Raw genomic sequence first — 19,329 nt, 5'->3', positions numbered from 1 at the left:
GTACCTGGGTGTGGCTACCTGTACCTGGGTGTGGCTACCTGTACCTGGGTGTGGCTACCTGTACCTGGGTGTGGCTACCTGTACTTGGGTGTGGCTATCTGTACCTGGATGTGGCTACCTGTACCTGGGTGTGGCTATCTGTACCCGGGTGTGGCTATCTGTACCTGGGTGTGGCTATCTGTACCTGGGTGTGGCTATCTGTACCTGGGTGTGGCTATCTGTACCTGGGTGTAGCTACCTGTACCTGGGTGTGGCTACCTGTACCTGGGTGTGGCTACCTGTACCTGGGTGTGGCTACCTGTACCTGGGTGTGGCTACCTGTACCTGGGTGTGGCTATCTGTACCTGGGTGTGGCTACCTGTACTTGGGTGTGGCTATCTGTACCTGGATGTGGCTACCTGTACCTGGGTGTGGCTATCTGTACCCGGGTGTGGCTATCTGTACCTGGGTGTGGCTATCTGTACCTGGGTGTGGCTATCTGTACCTGGGTGTGGCTACCTGTACCTGGGTGTGGCTACCTGTACCTAGGTGTGGCTACCTGTACCTGGGTGTGGCTACCTGTACCTGGGTGTGGCTACCTGTACCTGGGTGTGGCTACCTGTACCTGGGTGTGGCTACCTGTACCTGGGTGTGGCTACCTGTACCTGGGTGTGGCTACCTGTACCTGGGTGTGGCCACCATCTCACACAGGTGTTGTCGAACGTGATGACACGAACAAGGCAGCCACCTCCCCACATCATACCTCTAGGCATTACAATTCCTCTCGTTAAAACTGTACTATTTCAAGAAACTACGGCTGACAAAGAAGCAATCACTGACACTGCTAGTGCGGAAAGGACGGGTATATAGAGTTATGATATGTCTAGAACCGAGAACGTTATGTCCGGACAACTATAGTTGTCAGATGACAATAACGGTAATGACAATAATTCAATAATAAGATGACAATAATTCTGGTAATGACAGTGTGACACTGTCATTACCAGAATTAGTTGACCAGACCACATACTAGAAGGTGAAGGGACGACGACGTTTCGGTCCGTCCTGGACCATTCTCAAGTCAAGACAATCGACTTGAGAATGGTCCAGGACGGACCGAAACGTCGTCGTCCCTTCACCTTCTAGTGTGTGGTCTGCTCAACATACTTTAGCCACGTTATTGTGACTCATCGCCTGCATTACCAGAATTAGGCTGGGATATATATACTTATGGCAAGTGGCTTAAGGTAATGAGTTCCCACAAAGGTGAACATTCCAGTTGTAAACTTTGTGAACAGGAGCTGGGATACACTCTCCTGCACTACATGAGTGTCTTGTTAACAATAACATGACCAAACGGGATGAGACACTTAGAGCTGCTTCATACACTTTGTATCTTCATGCATTCACGAATATTGGAAGATCTTCTCGTGTTTACCCAAGAGTGTGCTAGTGCAGGCTAGTTGATTACACGCGGATCTAATGTATTCTCCCGATTCCAAGCTTGACTAACCATCCTGTGAGATGGTGATGTTAGATGAACTCGCAGCTGGTTCTTGATCTATATTCTGTAATCCCTTAAATACTAAAGGGCAGCAGCATACTGCTGTGTGTGTGGTCCTAAGCGTGTTTGTCTGTTAATAACTCACTGACAGACGATCAAGCTGCCCTGTACGCCAGCCCTCGCAGCCCTGTACGCCAGCCTTCGCAGCCCTGTACGCCAGCCCTCGCAGCCCTGTACGCCAGCCCTCGCAGCCCTGTACGCCAGCCCTCGCAGCCCTGTACGCCAGCCCTCGCAGCCCTGTACGCCAGCCCTCGCTGCCCTGTACGCCAGCCCTCGCTGCCCTGTACGCCAGCCCTCGCTGCCCTGTACGCCAGCCCTCGCAGCCCTGTACGCCAGCCCTCGCTGCCCTGTACGCCAGCCCTCGCAGCCCTGTACGCCAGCCCTCGCTGCCCTGTACGCCAGCCCTCGCAGCCCTGTACGCCAGCCCTCGCAGCCCTGTACGCCAGCCCTCGCAGCCCTGTACGCCAGCCCTCGCAGCCCTGTACGCCAGCCCTCGCAGCCCTGTACGCCAGCCCTCGCTGCCCTGTACGCCAGCCCTCGCAGCCCTGTACGCCAGCCCTCGCAGCCCTGTACGCCAGCCCTCGCAGCCCTGTACGCCAGCCCTCGCAGCCCTGTACGCCAGCCCTCGCTGCCCTGTACGCCAGCCCTCGCTGCCCTGTACGCCAGCCCTCGCTGCCCTGTACGCCAGCCCTCGCTGCCCTGTACGCCAGCCCTCGCTGCCCTGTACGCCAGCCCTCGCAGCCCTGTACGCCAGCCCTCGCAGCCCTGTACGCCAGCCCTCGCAGCCCTGTACGCCAGCCCTCGCAGCCCTGTACGCCAGCCCTCGCAGCCCTGTACGCCAGCCCTCGCTGCCCTGTACGCCAGCCCTCGCTGCCCTGTACGCCAGCCCTCGCTGCCCTGTACGCCAGCCCTCGCAGCCCTGTACGCCAGCCCTCGCTGCCCTGTACGCCAGCCCTCGCAGCCCTGTACGCCAGCCCTCGCTGCCCTGTACGCCAGCCCTCGCAGCCCTGTACGCCAGCCCTCGCTGCCCTGTACGCCAGCCCTCGCAGCCCTGTACGCCAGCCCTCGCTGCCCTGTACGCCAGCCCTCGCTGCCCTGTACGCCAGCCCTCGCAGCCCTGTACGCCAGCCCTCGCAGCCCTGTACGCCAGCCCTCGCAGCCCTGTACGCCAGCCCTCGCTGCCCTGTACGCCAGCCCTCGCAGCCCTGTACGCCAGCCCTCGCAGCCCTGTACGCCAGCCCTCGCAGCCCTGTACGCCAGCCCTCGCTGCCCTGTACGCCAGCCCTCGCAGCCCTGTACGCCAGCCCTCGCTGCCCTGTACGCCAGCCCTCGCAGCCCTGTACGCCAGCCCTCGCTGCCCTGTACGCCAGCCCTCGCTGCCCTGTACGCCAGCCCTCGCAGCCCTGTACGCCAGCCCTCGCAGCCCTGTACGCCAGCCCTCGCAGCCCTGTACGCCAGCCCTCGCTGCCCTGTACGCCAGCCCTCGCAGCCCTGTACGCCAGCCCTCGCTGCCCTGTACGCCAGCCCTCGCTGCCCTGTACGCCAGCCCTCGCTGCCCTGTACGCCAGCCCTCGCAGCCCTGTACGCCAGCCCTCGCTGCCCTGTACGCCAGCCCTCGCAGCCCTGTACGCCAGCCCTCGCAGCCCTGTACGCCAGCCCTCGCAGCCCTGTACGCCAGCCCTCGCTGCCCTGTACGCCAGCCCTCGCAGCCCTGTACGCCAGCCCTGTACGCCAGCCCTCGAAGCCCTGTACGCCAGCCCTGTACGCCAGCCCACGCATGAAGACAAACCACAGTGTAACAGCACCAACCTAGAACGTCACACCGTAGCTCCAGAGTGACCCACAGATGAACCAGTCTTAATAGACACCACAAAAGCAATTTACAGCTTTTTAACTTAGTGTTGACGTGACTAAACGACCCTTAGGTCTTCAACCGTATGAGACGACTAATTGCCAATTGTACAATTTAATACTATTTTCACTAGTATAAAAGGGATTACAACTTCATGATTTTCTCCTTGTTACAGAGTAATTGACTCCGGCTGTTACAGAGTTCGTGTGATGCATTTTTACATTCAATCTTATACAGCTTGTTGCATTTTTATAAATATGATTACAGGTAATTTTACCTTTAATTATATTTTAATATTTTGTCCTATTTGTTTAAATTCAATTTATTATTCAAAAGGGTGAGATGATTTTAAAACAACATAGATAACTAGACCTAAAAAAAAAAACAGTGATTTTGAGGTATATATATTGCTACGTATTTACTTAGAGAAAACTACAGTTTTTAACTCACATTTTCGTTATATACAAAAATGTAATTTCAGTTAGCTTCAGTAGGGTAATAGGGGGAGCAGGGGAGGAAATATTCGTGATAATAACCTATTTTGGACGAGAATTTCCAATTTGGTACTAATTTGTCTCTTACAGCGATATTCGACAATTTAAAACAGGAGCGACTAAGCCATACTTTGCTGTCCATTCTCCTACTTTTCAGTACTGTTATTCAGGTTCTCTATCGAGCCATTTATTCTATTATTCTTACTTGCCTATCCTCCTCCCCCACACTTCCCTTCCTTCGTTTTATCCGCCCCTTCCGCTTCCTCCTTCCTCTCCTACCCATCACTCACCACCCCTTACTCAATCCTCCCTCCCCCTTTACTCTATCCTCCCTCCCCTTTACTCTATCCTGCCTCCCCTTTACTCTATCCTGCCTCCCCTTTACTCTATCCTCCCTCCCCTTTACTCTATCCTCCCTCCCCTTTACTCTATCCTCCCTCCCTCTTACTCTATCCTGCCTCCCCTTTACTCTATCCTCCCTCCCCTTTACTCTATCCTCCCTCCCTCTTACTCTATCTTCCCTCCCCCTTACTCTATCCTGCCTCCCCTTTACTCTATCCTCCCTCCCCCTTCCATCCCCTAACCAACACGACCATCACAGCTGCGATCCCCTCTACTAGCACGAAACCCCTTCATCCTCACCCCTCTAACCCCCCCTCCCCTCCCCCCCTCTCCCCCTCCCCCCTCTCCCCCTCCCCCCAGGAGCCTCACTACGCTTCCCCCTCCTGCATTAAGCAGTAATAACGACATCCTCACCCCCCCCCCGTGATTGTGTCGGCGACACTCGTCCCCTCACCCCTCGTCCCCTCACCCCTCGTCCCCTCACCCCTCGTCCCCTCGTCCCCTCACCCCTCGTCCCCTCACCCCCTCGTCCCCTCGTCCCCTCACCCTCGTCCCCTCACCCCTCGTCCCCTCACCCCTCGCCCCCTCACCCTCGTCCCCTCACCCCCTCGTCCCCTCGTCCCCTCACCCTCGTCCCCTCACCCATGTCACTTAACTTTCCCCATTACTGTCTCGTCGTTGGTCTAGCGTAAATAACTCTTGCCACGCCCCTCCCCATCACCCCCTGACACTCCCCATCACCACCTGACACTCCCCCCATCACCCCCTGACACTCCTCCATCACCCCTGACACTCCCCATCACCCCCTGACACTCCCCCATCACCCCTGACACTCCCCATCACCCCCTGACACTCCCCATCACCCCCTGACACTTCCCCATCACTCCCTGACACTCCCCCATCACCCCCCTGACACTCTCCCCATCACCCCTGACACTCCCCCATCACCCCCCTGACACTCCCCCATCACCCACTGACACTCCCCCATCACCCCCTGACACTCCCCATCACCCCCTGACACTCCCCATCACCCCTAACACTCCCCATCACCCCCTGACACTTCCCCATCACCCCTAACACTCCCCATCACCCCCTGACACTCCCCCATCACCCCCTGACACTCCCCATCACCCCCTGACACTTCCCCATCACCCCTAACACTCCCCATCACCCCCTGACACTCCCCCATCACCCCCTGACACTCCCCCATCACCCCCCTGACACTCTCCCATCACCCTCTGACACTCCCCCATCACCCCCTGACACTCCCCATCAACCCCTGACACTCCCCCATCACCCCCCTGACATTCTCCCATCACCCTCTGACACTCCCCCATCACCCACTGACACTCCCCCATCACCCCCTGACACTCCCCATCACCCCCTGACACTCCCCATCACCCCTAACACTCCCCATCACCCCCTGACACTTCCCCATCACCCCTAACACTCCCCATCACCCCCTGACACTCCCCCATCACCCCCTGACACTCCCCATCACCCCCTGACACTTCCCCATCACCCCTAACACTCCCCATCACCCCCTGACACTCCCCCATCACCCCCTGACACTCCCCCATCACCCCCCTGACACTCTCCCATCACTCTCTGACACTCCCCATCCCCCCCTGACACTCCCCATCAACCCCTGACACTCCCCCATATCTCCCCCTCTCTCTCTCTCCCTTCTCAGAAAAAATCAGGAATCCCCAGAATGACTTAAGACATTACTGAGGGGAAGATGGGGGGAGGAATGGGCAGATGAGTAATGGGGCAAGTGAGCTTCCCCTCATGTCATATCATGGGGGCCCCTTGCATCCCCTCCCATGATACGTTTCCCCCGACCCTTTGTGTGTGACAGTTCCTCCCCTGGTGAATCATGGGTGCTCCCCTGGTGAGTCGTGGCCCCTTTCCTGGTGACTAACCATCACTTGATTTTTCCCCGTCTCTATCTCTTCTTCTTCTCTTATTATGTCTTCTCTCTTCTACACTTCCTCCGCCTCTCTTTACTCCTCTCTCACTCCAATTATTTGCTTCTTCTGTTCCTTATTTAATCTCCTCTCTTTACCCATATCCCCCCCCCTCCCAATCTTATTTATTTTAACCTTTCCTTTCATAATGTCTCCCTTTTCTCCTCTCTTCCTTCTCCCTTCCCATACACTCTCCCCTCTCATACTCTCCCCTCATATCTTCATTTCCCTCACTGTCTTCCCTCTTATGGTTCACTCATTTATTTCCTCTACAACAATATATTCGCCAAATGTTGCATAAACTTATTCAATATTTTACAAATTGAGTTTATAATAAAAGTTAAAAAATAATTAAATACATAAAACTGAAACGATAAGAAACGTTATATATACAATACAAAAGTTATACTAAATGAGTTATACAGTGAATAAAATGTATAACAAATGTGTATTTTAAAGTTACTTTAAAGTTTCTAGACTTAAAGATTGCTAATTTATACAAGCATTTAAAACTTGTTAAACAAAAACACAGTTTTCTCGAATTGCTACAGCATAAGACAACAACATTGCAAATAAAAATCTAGTTACATTATACAAATTGCTTTGGAACGCTTGTTTAAACATTATTATATCATTATATATTCATTATACATTATTATATTTTGGCTAGAAATCCATCCAAAATATTTGCATGGTGTGGATGGACTTTAGAAACTCAGGCGAGAGAAATAGTTACTTTTGTTAAGATTTACTTTTGTGAGGAAAAAGGAATTATGCGGCTACCTACCTACCTTGAGGCTACCTTGAGGTGCTTCCGGGGCTTAGTGTCCCCGCGGCCCGGTCGTCGACCAGGCCTCCTGGTCGACGGAAGAGGAAGTAGTCCAGCCTAACTATATTCGCTGGTTTAAAATTGGATATGTCAGAAATCCAGTGGTTGGCAGCCATTGCATTAGACGATTTAGAGATGAAACAAACAGATTAGCAGGAGCTCACGTCCGGCTCTGTAAGCATAATAAGGGGGGAATTAGGTGAGTACACACACACACACACACACACACACACACACACACACACACACAGCACCAACATGGGTTCTGGACAGGGAAATCATGCCTAACAAACCTTTTAGAATTCTATGATAAAGTAAGAAGGATAAGGCAGGACAGAGAAGGCTGGGCAGACTGCATATTTCTTGACTGCCAAAAGGCCTTTGATACGGTACCGCACATGAGACTGCTATACAAACTTGAGAGGCAGGCAGGAGTAAGCGGAAAGGCCCTAGTATGGGTGAAGAACTACCTAACAGGAAGGAGCCAGAGGGTAATGGTAAGGGGCGAAAAGTCGGACTGGCGAACAGTAACAAGTGGAGTACCTCAAGGATCGGTGCTGGGACCAATCCTCTTTCTAATTTACGTAAATGATATGTTTACAGGAGTGGAATCATACATGTCAATGTTTGCAGATGACGCAAAATTAATGAGAAGAGTTGTGACAGACGAGGATTGTAGGATCCTCCAAGAGGACTTAAACAGGCTGCAGAGATGGTCAGGGAAATGGCTACTGGAGTTTAACACCAGTAAATGTAAAGTTATGGAAATGGGATCAGGTGACAGGAGACCAAAGGGACAGTACACAATGAAGGGGAACAGCCTACCTGTAACGATTCGAGAAAGAGACCTGGGAGTGGATGTGACACCTAATCTAACTCCTGAGGCACATATAAATAGGATAACGACAGCAGCGTACTCTACACTGGCGAAAATTAGAACTTCATTCAGGAACCTAAATGAGGAAGCTTTTAGGGCACTTTACACTGCCTACGTGAGACCCGTCTTAGAGTATGCCGCGCCATCATGGAGCCCCCACCTGAAGAAACACATAAAGAAACTGGAGAAGGTTCAGAGGTTTGCGACGAGGCTTGTCCCAGAGTTACGAGGGATGGGATATGAAGAGCGGCTGAAGGAACTGAACCTAACGACACTAGAGAAAAGAAGGGAGAGAGGAGATATGATAGGGACATATAAAATACTCAGGGGAATTGATAAAGTGGAAATAGATGAAATGTTCACACGTAATAATAACAGAACGAGGGGACATGGGTGGAAACTGGAAACTCAGATGAGTCACAGAGATGTTAGGAAGTTTTCTTTTAGCGTGAGAGTAGTAGAAAAATGGAATGCACTTGGGGAACAGGTTGTGGAAGCAAATACTATTCATACTTTTAAAACTAGGTATGATAGGGAAATGGGACAGGAGTCATTGCTGTAAACAACCGATAGCTAGAAAGGCGGGATCCAAGAGTCAATGCTCGATCCTGCAAGCACATATAGGTGAGTACATATAGGTGAGTACACACACACACACACGCACACGCACACACACACACACACACGCTGGTAAGGTGCTCCAGTGGATAAGGGAGTACCTAAGCAATAGGAAGCAGAGAGTTACGGTGAAGGGTGAGACCTCCGATTGGCGTGAAGTCACCAGTGGAGTCCCACAGGGCTCTGTACTCGGTCCTATCTTGTTTCTGATATATGTAAATGATCTCCCGGAGGGTATCGATTCATTTCTCTCAATGTTTGCGGACGATGCTAAAATTATGAGAAGGATTAAAACAGAAGAGGACTGTTTGAGGCTTCAAGAAGACCTAGACAAGCTGAAGGAATGGTCGAACAAATGGTTGTTAGAGTTTAACCCAACCAAATGTAATGTAATGAAGATAGGTGTAGGGAGCAGGAGGCCAGATACAAGGTTTCATCTGGGAGAGGAAATTCTTCAGGAGTCAGAGAAGGAAAAAGACTTGGGGGTTGATATCACGCCAGACCTGTCTCCTGCAGCACATATCAAGCGGATAACATCAGCGGCATATGCCAGGCTGGCCAACATACGAACGGCATTCAGAAACTTGTGTAAAGAATCATTCAGAACTTTGTATACCACATATGTCAGGCCAATCCTGGAGTATGCAGCCCCAGCATGGAGTCCATATCTAGTCAAGGATAAGACTAAACTGGAAAAGGTTCAAAGGTTTGCCACCAGACTAGTACCCGAGCTGAGAGGTATGAGCTACGAGGAGAGACTACGGGAATTAAACCTCACTTCGCTGGAAGACAGAAGAGTTAGGGGGGGACATGATCACCACATTCAAGATTCTGAAGGGAATTGATAGGGTAGATAAAGACAGTCTATTTAACACAAGGGGAACACGCACAAGGGGACACAGGTGGAAACTGAGTGCCCAAATGAGCCACAGAGATATTAGAAAGAACTTTTTTAGTGTCAGAGTGGTTGACAAATGGAATGCATTAGGAAGTGATGTGGTGGAGGCTGACTCCATACACAGTTTCAAGTGTAGATATGATATAGCCCGATAGGCTCAGGAACCTGTACACCTGTTGATTGACGGTTGAGAGGCGGGACCAAAGAGCCAGAGCTCAACCCCCGCAAACATAACTAGGTGAGTACACACACACACACACACACACACACACACACACACACACACACACACACACACACACACACACACACACACACACACACACAGTCGTCTGGGAAAACAAATGACAAGAGCTCAAATACAGTACAGATTGAAGGAAGACAGCCGTGAAGAGGGCAGCAGTGAAGAGGGCAGCTGTGAAGAGGGCAGCTGTGAAGAGGGCAGCTGTGAAGAGGGCAGCTGTGAAGAGGGCAGCTGTGAAGAGGGCAGCAGTGAAGAGGGCAGCTGTTAAGAGAGCAGCTGTGAAGAGGGCAGCTGTGAAGAGGGCAGCTGTTAAGAGAGCAGCTGTGAAGAGGGCAGCAGTGAAGAGGGCAGCTGTGAAGAGGGCAGCTGTGAAGAGGGCAGCTGTTAAGAGGGCAGCTGTGAAGAGGGCAGCTGTGAAGAGGGCAGATGTGAAGAGGGCAGCAGTGAAGAGGGCAGCTGTGAAGAGGGCAGCTGTGAAGAGGGCAGCTGTGAAGAGGGCAGCTGTGAAGAGGGCAGCAGTGAAGAGGGTAGCTGTTAAGAGGACAGCTGTGAAGAGAGCAGCTATCAAGAGGGCAGCTGTGAAGAGAGCAGCTATCAAGAGGGCAGCTATCAAGAGGGCAGCTATCAAGAGGGCAGCTATCAAGAGGGCAGCTATCAAGAGAACAGTCGACATGACTGCTCTAACACCAGGGAACCACTTCATACTGTCATCGTCAGCACACACTTACAAACCTGCCTACAGCCTCACCACCTAGAACAAAGGATATTCACGAGTGCTATATACATACAACTTGAGACTCTGAGTATGGGGTCGACCTGAACCTCCTACACTAACGAACACAAACCAATCCTGGAAATATATGGAAGAAGGCTCGCTATTGGGGAGGGAACCCATTGTTGGAGAGGGAACCCATTGTTGGAGAGGGAACCCATTGTTGGAGAGAGAACCCATTGTTGGAGAGGGAACCCATTGTTGGAGAGGGAACCCATTGTTGGAGAGGGAACCCATTGTTGGAGAGGGAACCCATTGTTGGAGAGGGAGCCCATTGTTGGAGAGGGAACCCATTGTTGGAGAGGGAACCCATTATTGGAGAGGGAACCCATTGTTGAAGAGGGAACCCATTGTTGGAGAGGGAACCCATTGTTGGAGAGGGAACCCATTGTTGGAGAGGGAACCCATTGTTGGAGAGGGAACCCATTGTTGGAGAGGGAACCCATTGTTGGAGAGGGAACCCATTGTTGGAGAGAGAACCCATTGTTGGAGAGGGAACCCATTGTTGGAGAGGGAACCCATTGTTGGAGAGAGAACCCATTGTTGGAGAGGGAACCCATTGTTGGAGAGGGAACCCATTGTTGGAGAGGGAACCCATTGTTGGAGAGAGAACCCATTGTTGGAGAGGGAACCCATTGTTGGAGAGGGAACCCATTGTTGGAGAGGGAACCCATTGTTGGAGAGGGAACCCATTGTTGGAGAGGGAGCCCATTGTTGGAGAGGGAACCCATTGTTGGAGAGGGAACCCATTGTTGGAGAGGGAACCCATTGTTGGAGAGGGAACCCATTGTTGGAGAGGGAACCCATTGTTGGAGAGGTCACACTAACTAAATAAAAAAACTTAATTCATAAAATGTACATTTATAAGTGTTACGACGCCTATTATCGGTGACAGACCCATTAGTGAAGACGAACCCACCACAAAGGGGGAAAGGGGGGAGGGGTTAGGAGAGGAGGGATAAGAAAAGGGGGGGTTGGGGGGGTCCTGAACACCACAGAAGGGGGGGATCCTACCCCTCAGAGGAGCCACCAACGAGGCAGGACAAGAGTTGTCAAGGGGGAAGGAAGCTCCGAGGCGTGAAGTGTAGTGTAGTTGGCGGAGAGGGGAAGTGATCACCAGTCCCCTCTTTATATCTCTCACCACCCTCCCTCTTCCTTCCCACCGTCCTTCCCCTCTCTCATCAACCTCTCCCCAATCCTCCACTTCCCTCCTTTCTACTTGCCATCATTCACGTCCCTCCGGATCCTTGGACGAAAAGGGGAAGAAGAGGGGAAGGAGGGGAAGAAGAGGGGAAGGAGGAGGGGAGAGAGGGTGAACCATAGCGGAAAATAAGTAAGGTTCGTGATTAATGTTTACAAGAAAAAATAGAAAAAAGTAATGAGATGCAGAAATGAGAAAGAGAGAGAGAGAGAGAGAAGGGTTGATGCAAGTGAGAAATATGGAGCCAACTGTATATAATATTTCCTGGAATCCATAATACATACAGCTCCATCTGCCGGTGATGCTGTATGCTGCACCAGCTGCTGATGCTGTATGCTGCACCAGCTGCTGGTGATGCTGTATGCTGCACCAGCAGCTGGTGATGCTGTATGCTGCACCAGCTGCTGGTGATGCTGTATGCTGCACCAGCAGCTGGTGATGCTGTATGCTGCACCAGCTGCTGGTGATGCTGTATGCTGCACCAGCTGCTGGTGATGCTGTATGCTGCACCAGCAGCTGGTGATGCTGTATGCTGCACCAGCTGCTGGTGATGCTGTATGCTGCACCAGCTGCTGGTGATGCTGTATGCTGCACCAGCAGCTGGTGATGCTGTATGCTGCACCAGCTGCTGGTGATGCTGTATGCTGCACCAGCTTCAAATAATTCCGCCCCCCCCCATGCACTCTGGCTTCTGTCATCTAGGAATTCTACCTCTGACGCCCCAGGTTGCAATTCTTTTGACCATATCGTGGCGTAGTGGTCTAGAGCGCGCGCGTGTGTGCGCGTGCAGGGAACACCCAGCGCATAGGTTCGAATCCTCATCATGCCTCCTAGGAATTTTCTCATCAAACTTTCAGTTATCACTGAACATAAAGCTTTATTGAACATTGATATACATATGTAGATATACATATACATATAACATTGTGTATATGTGTGAATAAACTCCGCAGTTCTAAAAGTAGAAGAGAACCCACAAGGAAAAAGAAGTAGGAAGCCTTAGAACAGGAGAAGAAAGATAGGAGGAGGAGGGGGTGGATGAGAGAGAGAGAGAGAGAAAGAGAGAGATAGAGAGATAGAGAGAGAAGAATAACCGGAAATGATCCGTGAAGGAGGGAGAGGGGAACTGGGGGGGGGGGGACTATATAGACGGAGGGAAGGAAGAGGGAAAGAAGCTAGAGGGGGGAGAGGTAGGGCACTGAGGAAGAAGAGTTAGAGAAAATTAAGTATATAGAGAGAGAGGTAAGTGGGAGATAAGGCAAGAGAGAGAGAGAGAGAGAGAGAGTAAGACCTAGGAAATAAGACGAGGAGGAAGGGAGTGAAAGAAGGAGAAGGAAGGAAACTAGGAAGAGAAGAAAGGAGGGAGCAAGGCAAGGAGAGAAAGTGCGAGAGTGGAAGGAGGGAGAGAGAGGGAGAAAGGGAAGGGAAAGAGGGAGAGAGGGAAGGGAAGGAGGGAGATATAATGGTTCTAGGGCAGAGTCGACTGCATAACTTAATTTTGTGGATGATTTAATACAGGGATCCCCTTCTGAGCCCTGGGAAGATATTGCCAGAGAGGAGACGGACAGTGAGGGGAGGAGCAGGCTGGGGGGAGGGGCAGTGAGGGCAGGCTGAGGGGAGGGGCAATGAGGGCAGGCTGAGGGGAGGGGCAGTGAGGGCAGGCTGAGGGGAGGGGCAGTGAGGGCAGGCTGAGGGGAGGGGCACTGAGGGCAGGCTGGAGGGGAGGAGCACTGAGGGCAGGCTGAGGGGAGTGACAGAGCGGAGGAGTGCCACCTAATATAAGGCAACTAACAAACAAACATAAAATTAGAAAATAAAACCTAGACTTGAACAAAAATATTAGAAACTTGAGACAATGAATTAAAAAACATCAACCTCCTCAAAATCATAACACACAGCTCGCCTGAAGTGCATGAACAAAAATGAACAAAAATGAACAAAAATGAACAAAAGTATAAAAACAAATAGGATATATGATGGATATAACGGAAATTATAAGTAAACGAAATAACTAGCTAAATTATAAGACAGGATAAAACTAAAAATAACTGTTAAACAAGGAAAATTATATGAGATAGTTTGGATGGAATAAAATGAGTAAAGCTTTGATGTAATTAAGATCCTCCAAGAGGAGACAGCGGAGGTAATGGGCTCTTCTGAGAGCTAAGGAGAGAATTCCAGTAGAGGAGGAGGAGAAGGAGGATAGGAAGATAAGATCCTAAAGAAATAAAGAAAACACCAATAAAGGAACGAGATATAAAGGAAGGAGAGTAGTGTACCAAAGACGAAAGCATAGAGAGGAAAATTTAGTAGCCTTAGATAAGGCAACTAAAGAAATAGTGAGAAACATTGAAAGAATGCCAGAGCCACGGAAGACATGAAGACCACCTTAATGGTAGCAATTAACACTACCACACAAGGGAGCTGGTTGGCCGAGCGGACAGCACGCTGGACTTGTGATCCTGTGGCTTTGGGTTCGATCCCAGGCGCCGGCGAGAAACAATGGGCAGAGTTTCTTTCACCCTATGCCCCTGTTACCTAGCAGTAAAATAGGTATATGGGTGTTAGTCAGCTGTCACGGGCAGCTTCCTGGGGGTAGAGGCCTGGTCGAGGACCGGCCCGCGGGGACACTAAAGCCCCGAAATCATCTCAAGAAGGAAGAGAGACACCACACACACACACACACACACACACCCTGGCGACACTCAGGATGGATCTCGACCTTCCAGTAATAATAAATAAGACCAATCGGTACAAATGCTGATGGAGCTCACAATAAGCCAGAGGAATTGCAAGAGAGAATACTGGAACTAGTGTCAATAATTATATCAACAAAATGCATCATACAACATGCTGTACAGTGCAACACTTGCAATAAACACGAAAGGAAAGAAGCTGCATGAGGTATGAGAGGCGGGGGGGGGGTGGGGGGTGGAAGGGAGATTGCAACTTGCATGAAGGTTTGACAAAATAATAATGAAAATGATGAACATTACAGACATGCACACACACACACACACACACACACACACACACACACACACACACACACACACACACACACACACACACACACACACACACTTTGAGTACCTGGTAGAGCTAGGACTTATCTCCCCCCAAAAAGAACTAGGAATCAAAAGGCTGGCATACCGAAAGGGGAATTATGAACAGATGAGAAGTTTCCTAAGTGAAATACCTTGGGACACAGACCTCAGAGACAAGTCTGTACAGGGTATGATGGACTATGTTACCCAAAAGTGTCAGGAGGCAGTAAACAGGTTCATCCCGGTCCAAAGGGAAAAATCCGAGAAGCAACAAAAGAATCCATGGTATAATAGGGCATGTATGGAAGCGAAGAAACTGAACAAGAAGACGTGGAGGAACTTCCGGAATAACAGAACACCAGAAAGCAGGGAGAGATACCAGAGAACCAGGAATGAGTACGTCAGGGTGAGAAGAGAAGCAGAGAAAATTTTTGAAAATGATATAGCAAACAAAGCCAAGACCGAACCAAAGCTACTCCACAGTCACATCAGAAGGAAAACCACAGTGAAAGAACAGGTATTGAAACTTAGAACAGGCGAGGACAGGTATACAGAGAATGACAGAGAGGTGTGTGAGGAACTCAACAAGAGGTTCCAGGAGGTCTTCACAATAGAACAGGGTGAGGTCACTGTGCTAGGAGAAAGGGAGGTAAACCAGGCGGCCTTGGAGGAGTTCGAAATTACGGGAGAGGAGGTCAAGAGACACCTGCTGGATCTGGATGTTAGAAAGGCGGTTGGTCCAGATGGGATCTCACCATGGGTACTGAAAGAGTGTGCAGAGGCACTTTGCTTGCCACTCTCCATAGTGTATAGTAAATCACTAGAGACGGGAGACCTACCAGAAATATGGAAGACGGCGAATGTGGTCCCAATATACAAAAAGGGCGACAGACAAGAGGCACTGAACTACAGGCCAGTGTCCTTGACTTGTATACCATGCAAGGTGATGGAGAAGATCGTGAGAAAAAACCTGGTAACACATCTGGAGAGAAGGGACTTCGTGACAAATCGCCAACATGGATTCAGGGAGGGTAAATCTTGTCTTACAGGCTTGATAGAATTCTACGATCAGGTGACACAGATTAAGCAAGAAAGAGAGGGCTGGGCGGACTGCATTTTCTTGGATTGTCGGAAAGCCTTTGACACAGTACCGCATAAGAGGCTGGTACATAAGCTGGAGAGACAGGCAGGTGTAGCTGGTAAGGTGCTCCAGTGGATAAGGGAGTATCTAAGCAATAGGAAGCAGAGAGTTACGGTGAGGGGTGAGACCTCCGATTGGCGTGAAGTCACCAGTGGAGTCCCACAGGGCTCTGTACTCGGTCCTATCTTGTTTCTGATATATGTAAATGATCTCCCGGAGGGTATCGATTCATTTCTCTCAATGTTTGCGGACGATGCTAAAATTATGAGAAGGATTAAAACAGAAGAGGACTGTTTGAGGCTTCAAGAAGACCTAGACAAGCTGAAGGAATGGTCGAACAAATGGTTGTTAGAGTTTAACCCAACCAAATGTAATGTAATGAAGATAGGTGTAGGGAGCAGGAGGCCAGATACAAGGTATCATCTGGGAGAGGAAATTCTTCAGGAGTCAGAGAAGGAAAAAGACTTGGGGGTTGATATCACGCCAGACCCTTCTCCTGCAGCACATATCAAGCGGATAACATCAGCGGCATATGCCAGGCTGGCCAACATACGAACGGCATTCAGAAACTTGTGTAAAGAATCATTCAGAACTTTGTATACCACATATGTCAGGCCAATCCTGGAGTATGCAGCCCCAGCATGGAGTCCATATCTAGTCAAGGATAAGACTAAACTGGAAAAGGTTCAAAGGTTTGCCACCAGACTAGTACCCGAGCTGAGAGGTATGAGCTACGAGGAGAGACTACGGGAATTAAACCTCACTTCGCTGGAAGACAGAAGAGTTAGGGGGGACATGATCACCACATTCAAGATTCTGAAGGGGATTGATAGGGTAGATAAAGACAGTCTATTTAACACAAGGGGAACACGCACAAGGGGACACAGGTGGAAACTGAGTGCCCAAATGAGCCACAGAGATATTAGAAAGAACTTTTTTAGTGTCAGAGTGGTTGACAAATGGAATGCATTAGGGGGTGATGTGGTGGAGGCTGACTCCATACACAGTTTCAAGTGTAGATATGACAGAGCCCGATAGGCTCAGGAATCTGTACACCTGTTGATTGACGGTTGAGAGGCGGGACCAAAGAGCCAGAGCTCAACCCCCGCAAACACAACTAGGTGAGTACAACTAGGTGAGTACACACACACACACGCAGACTGCATATTTCTGAACTGCCAAAAAGCCTTTGATACAGTACCGCACATGAGACTGCTGTTCAAGCTCGAGAGGCAGGCGGGGGTGGGGGGAAAGGTCCTAGCATGGATAAGGAACTACCTAACAGGAAGGAGCCAAAGAGTTACGGTAAGGGGCGAGAAGTCGGACTGGCGAACAGTAACAAGTGGAGTACCTCAAGGATCGGTGCTGGGACCAATTCTATTTCTTGTATATGTTAACGACATGTTTACAGACGTAGAGTTCTACATGTCGATGTTTGGGGATGACGCAAAGTTGATGAGAAGAGTTGTGACAGAGGAGGATTGCAGGATCCTCCAAGAGGACCTGAACAGGTTGCAGAGATGGTCAGAGAAATGGCTACTGGAATTCAACACGAGCAAATGTAAAGTTATGGAAATGGGACTAGGAGATAGGAGACCAAAGGGACAGTACACGATGAAGGGGAACAGCCTACCTGTAACGACGCGTGAAAGAGACCTGGGGGTGGACGTAACACCTAATCTATCTCCTGAGGCACATATAAATAGGATAACGACAGCAGCGTACTCTACACTGGCAAAAGTTAGAACATCATTCAGAAACCTAAGTATGGAGGCATTTAGGGCGCTTTACACTGCCTACGTAAGGCCAGTCTTAGAGTATGCCGCCTCATCATGGAGTCCCCATCTGAAGAAGCATATAATGAAACTGGAAAAGGTTCAGAGGTTTCCAACGAGACTCGTCCCAGAGCTACGAGGGATGGGGTATGAAGAGCGCCTGAGGGAACTGTGCCTTACGACACTAGAAAGAAGAAGGGAGAGGGGGGACATGATAGGAACGTATAAGATACTCAGAGGAATTGACAGAGTGGACATAGACGAAATGTTCACACGGAATAGTAACAGAACGAGAGGACATGGATGGAAGCTTGAAACTCAGATGAGTCACAGAGATGTAAGGAAGTTTTCTTTTAGCGTGAGAGTAGTGGGGAAATGGAATGCACTTCAGGAACAGGTTGTGGAAGCAAATACTATTCATAATTTTAAAACCAGGTATGATAGGGAAATGGGACAGGAGTCATTGCTGTAAACAACCGATGCTCGAAAGGCGGGATCCAAGAGTCAATGCTCGATCCTGCAAGCACATATAGGTGAGTACATATAGGTGAGTACACACACGAACCAACCCAAAACTGTATCAATTTTTTTATTTTTAACTTTCACGTTGGAGAGTTGTATTAGAATGTCTTGAGTGAAGGGTTTGGGAGCGACCTGAGGGGGGGGGGTGAGGGGGGGTGAGGGGGGGTGAGGTGGGGGGGGGTGGAGGGGGGGGTGAGGGGGGGGTGAGGGGGGGGGGTGAGGGGGGTGAGGGGGAGGGTGAGGGGGGGTGAGGGGGGGGGGGTGAGGGGGGGGGGTGAGGGACGGGTTGGCAACCAGACAATAGACGTCGGACAATAGAACAATAGACCACATCTGTTTCTTCCAGTTCAGCCTAATGTCTTTCTCCTCCTCTCTATTGTCTTCTCTTTTTGCGAGTTTTACGCCATTTTCCCATTTTCTCTTCATCCCGTTTTTCATTATCGCGACGTGTGTGTAATGCCTTAATGTTTTGTCTGTCGGTGTGGGCGTGTGGAGGGGCGGGGGGCTGCTCGTGGGCGTGTAGAGGGGCGGGGGGGGGGGCTGCTCGTGGGCGTGTAGAGGGGCGGGGCGGGGGACTGCTCGTGGGCGTGTAGAGGGGCGGGGGGGGGGGGCTGCTCGTGGGCGTGTAGAGGGGCGGGGGGCTGCTCGTGGGCGTGTAGAGGGGCGGGGAGGGGGGCTGCTCGTGGGCGTGTAGAGGGGCGGGGGGGGGGGGGGGGGGCTGCTCGTGGGCGTGTAGAGGGGCGGGGCGGGGGACTGCTCGTGGGCGTGTAGAGGGGCGGGGGGGGGCTGCTCGTGGGCGTGTAGAGGGGCGGGGGGCTGCTCGTGGGCGTGTAGAGGGGCGGGGAGGGGGGCTGCTCGTGGGCGTTTAGAGGGGCGGGGGGGGGGCTGCTTGTGGGCGTGTAGAGGGGCGGGGGGGGGGGCTGCTCGTGGGTGTGTAGAGGGGCGGGGGGCTGCTCGTGGGCGTGTAGAGGGGCGGGGGCTGCTCGTGGTCGTGTAGAGGGGCGGGGGCTGCTCGTGGTCGTGTAGAGGGGCGGGGGCTGCATGTGGGCGTGTAGAGGGATGGGGGGGGGGGCTGCTTGTGGTCGTGTAGAGGGGCGGGGGCTGCATGTGGGCGTGTAGAGGGATGGGGGGGGGCTGCTTGTGGTCGTGTAGAGGGGCGGGGGCTGCATGTGGGCGTGGATGGAGTGTATGAGTGTGGGTTAAA

The 19,329-nt window shown here is 51.2% G+C and overlaps 2 protein-coding genes across 2 annotated transcripts in view; one reads left to right on the top strand and one right to left on the bottom strand.

Moving 5' to 3' along the window:
- Nucleotides 1–3,356, top strand: part of LOC123763387 (serine/threonine-protein kinase WNK2-like) — a 35,458-nt gene extending 32,102 nt beyond the window's left edge. Inside the window, exon 3 of the mRNA XM_069302918.1 lies at nucleotides 1,635–3,356. Coding sequence (XP_069159019.1) covers nucleotides 1,635–3,356 — 1,722 coding nt within the window. The remainder of the gene's footprint in view (nucleotides 1–1,634) is intronic.
- Nucleotides 3,357–3,453: 97 nt separating this feature from the next.
- Nucleotides 3,454–10,340, bottom strand: LOC138351284 (trophinin-like). Its single transcript, XM_069302917.1, has 2 exons — nucleotides 9,792–10,340; nucleotides 3,454–3,489 (listed from the first exon to the last, which is right to left on the bottom strand). The coding sequence occupies exons 1-2, from the start codon at nucleotides 10,338–10,340 to the stop codon at nucleotides 3,454–3,456; spliced, it is 585 nt and encodes a 194-aa protein (XP_069159018.1).
- Nucleotides 10,341–19,329: the final 8,989 nt, after the last annotated feature.

Source organism: Procambarus clarkii, chromosome 49, assembly GCF_040958095.1.
Source record: "Procambarus clarkii isolate CNS0578487 chromosome 49, FALCON_Pclarkii_2.0, whole genome shotgun sequence".
NCBI lineage: Eukaryota > Metazoa > Arthropoda > Malacostraca > Decapoda > Cambaridae > Procambarus > Procambarus clarkii.
The sequence above is the reverse complement of the archived record's forward strand: the minus strand, read 5'-3'. Positions and strand labels throughout refer to the sequence as shown.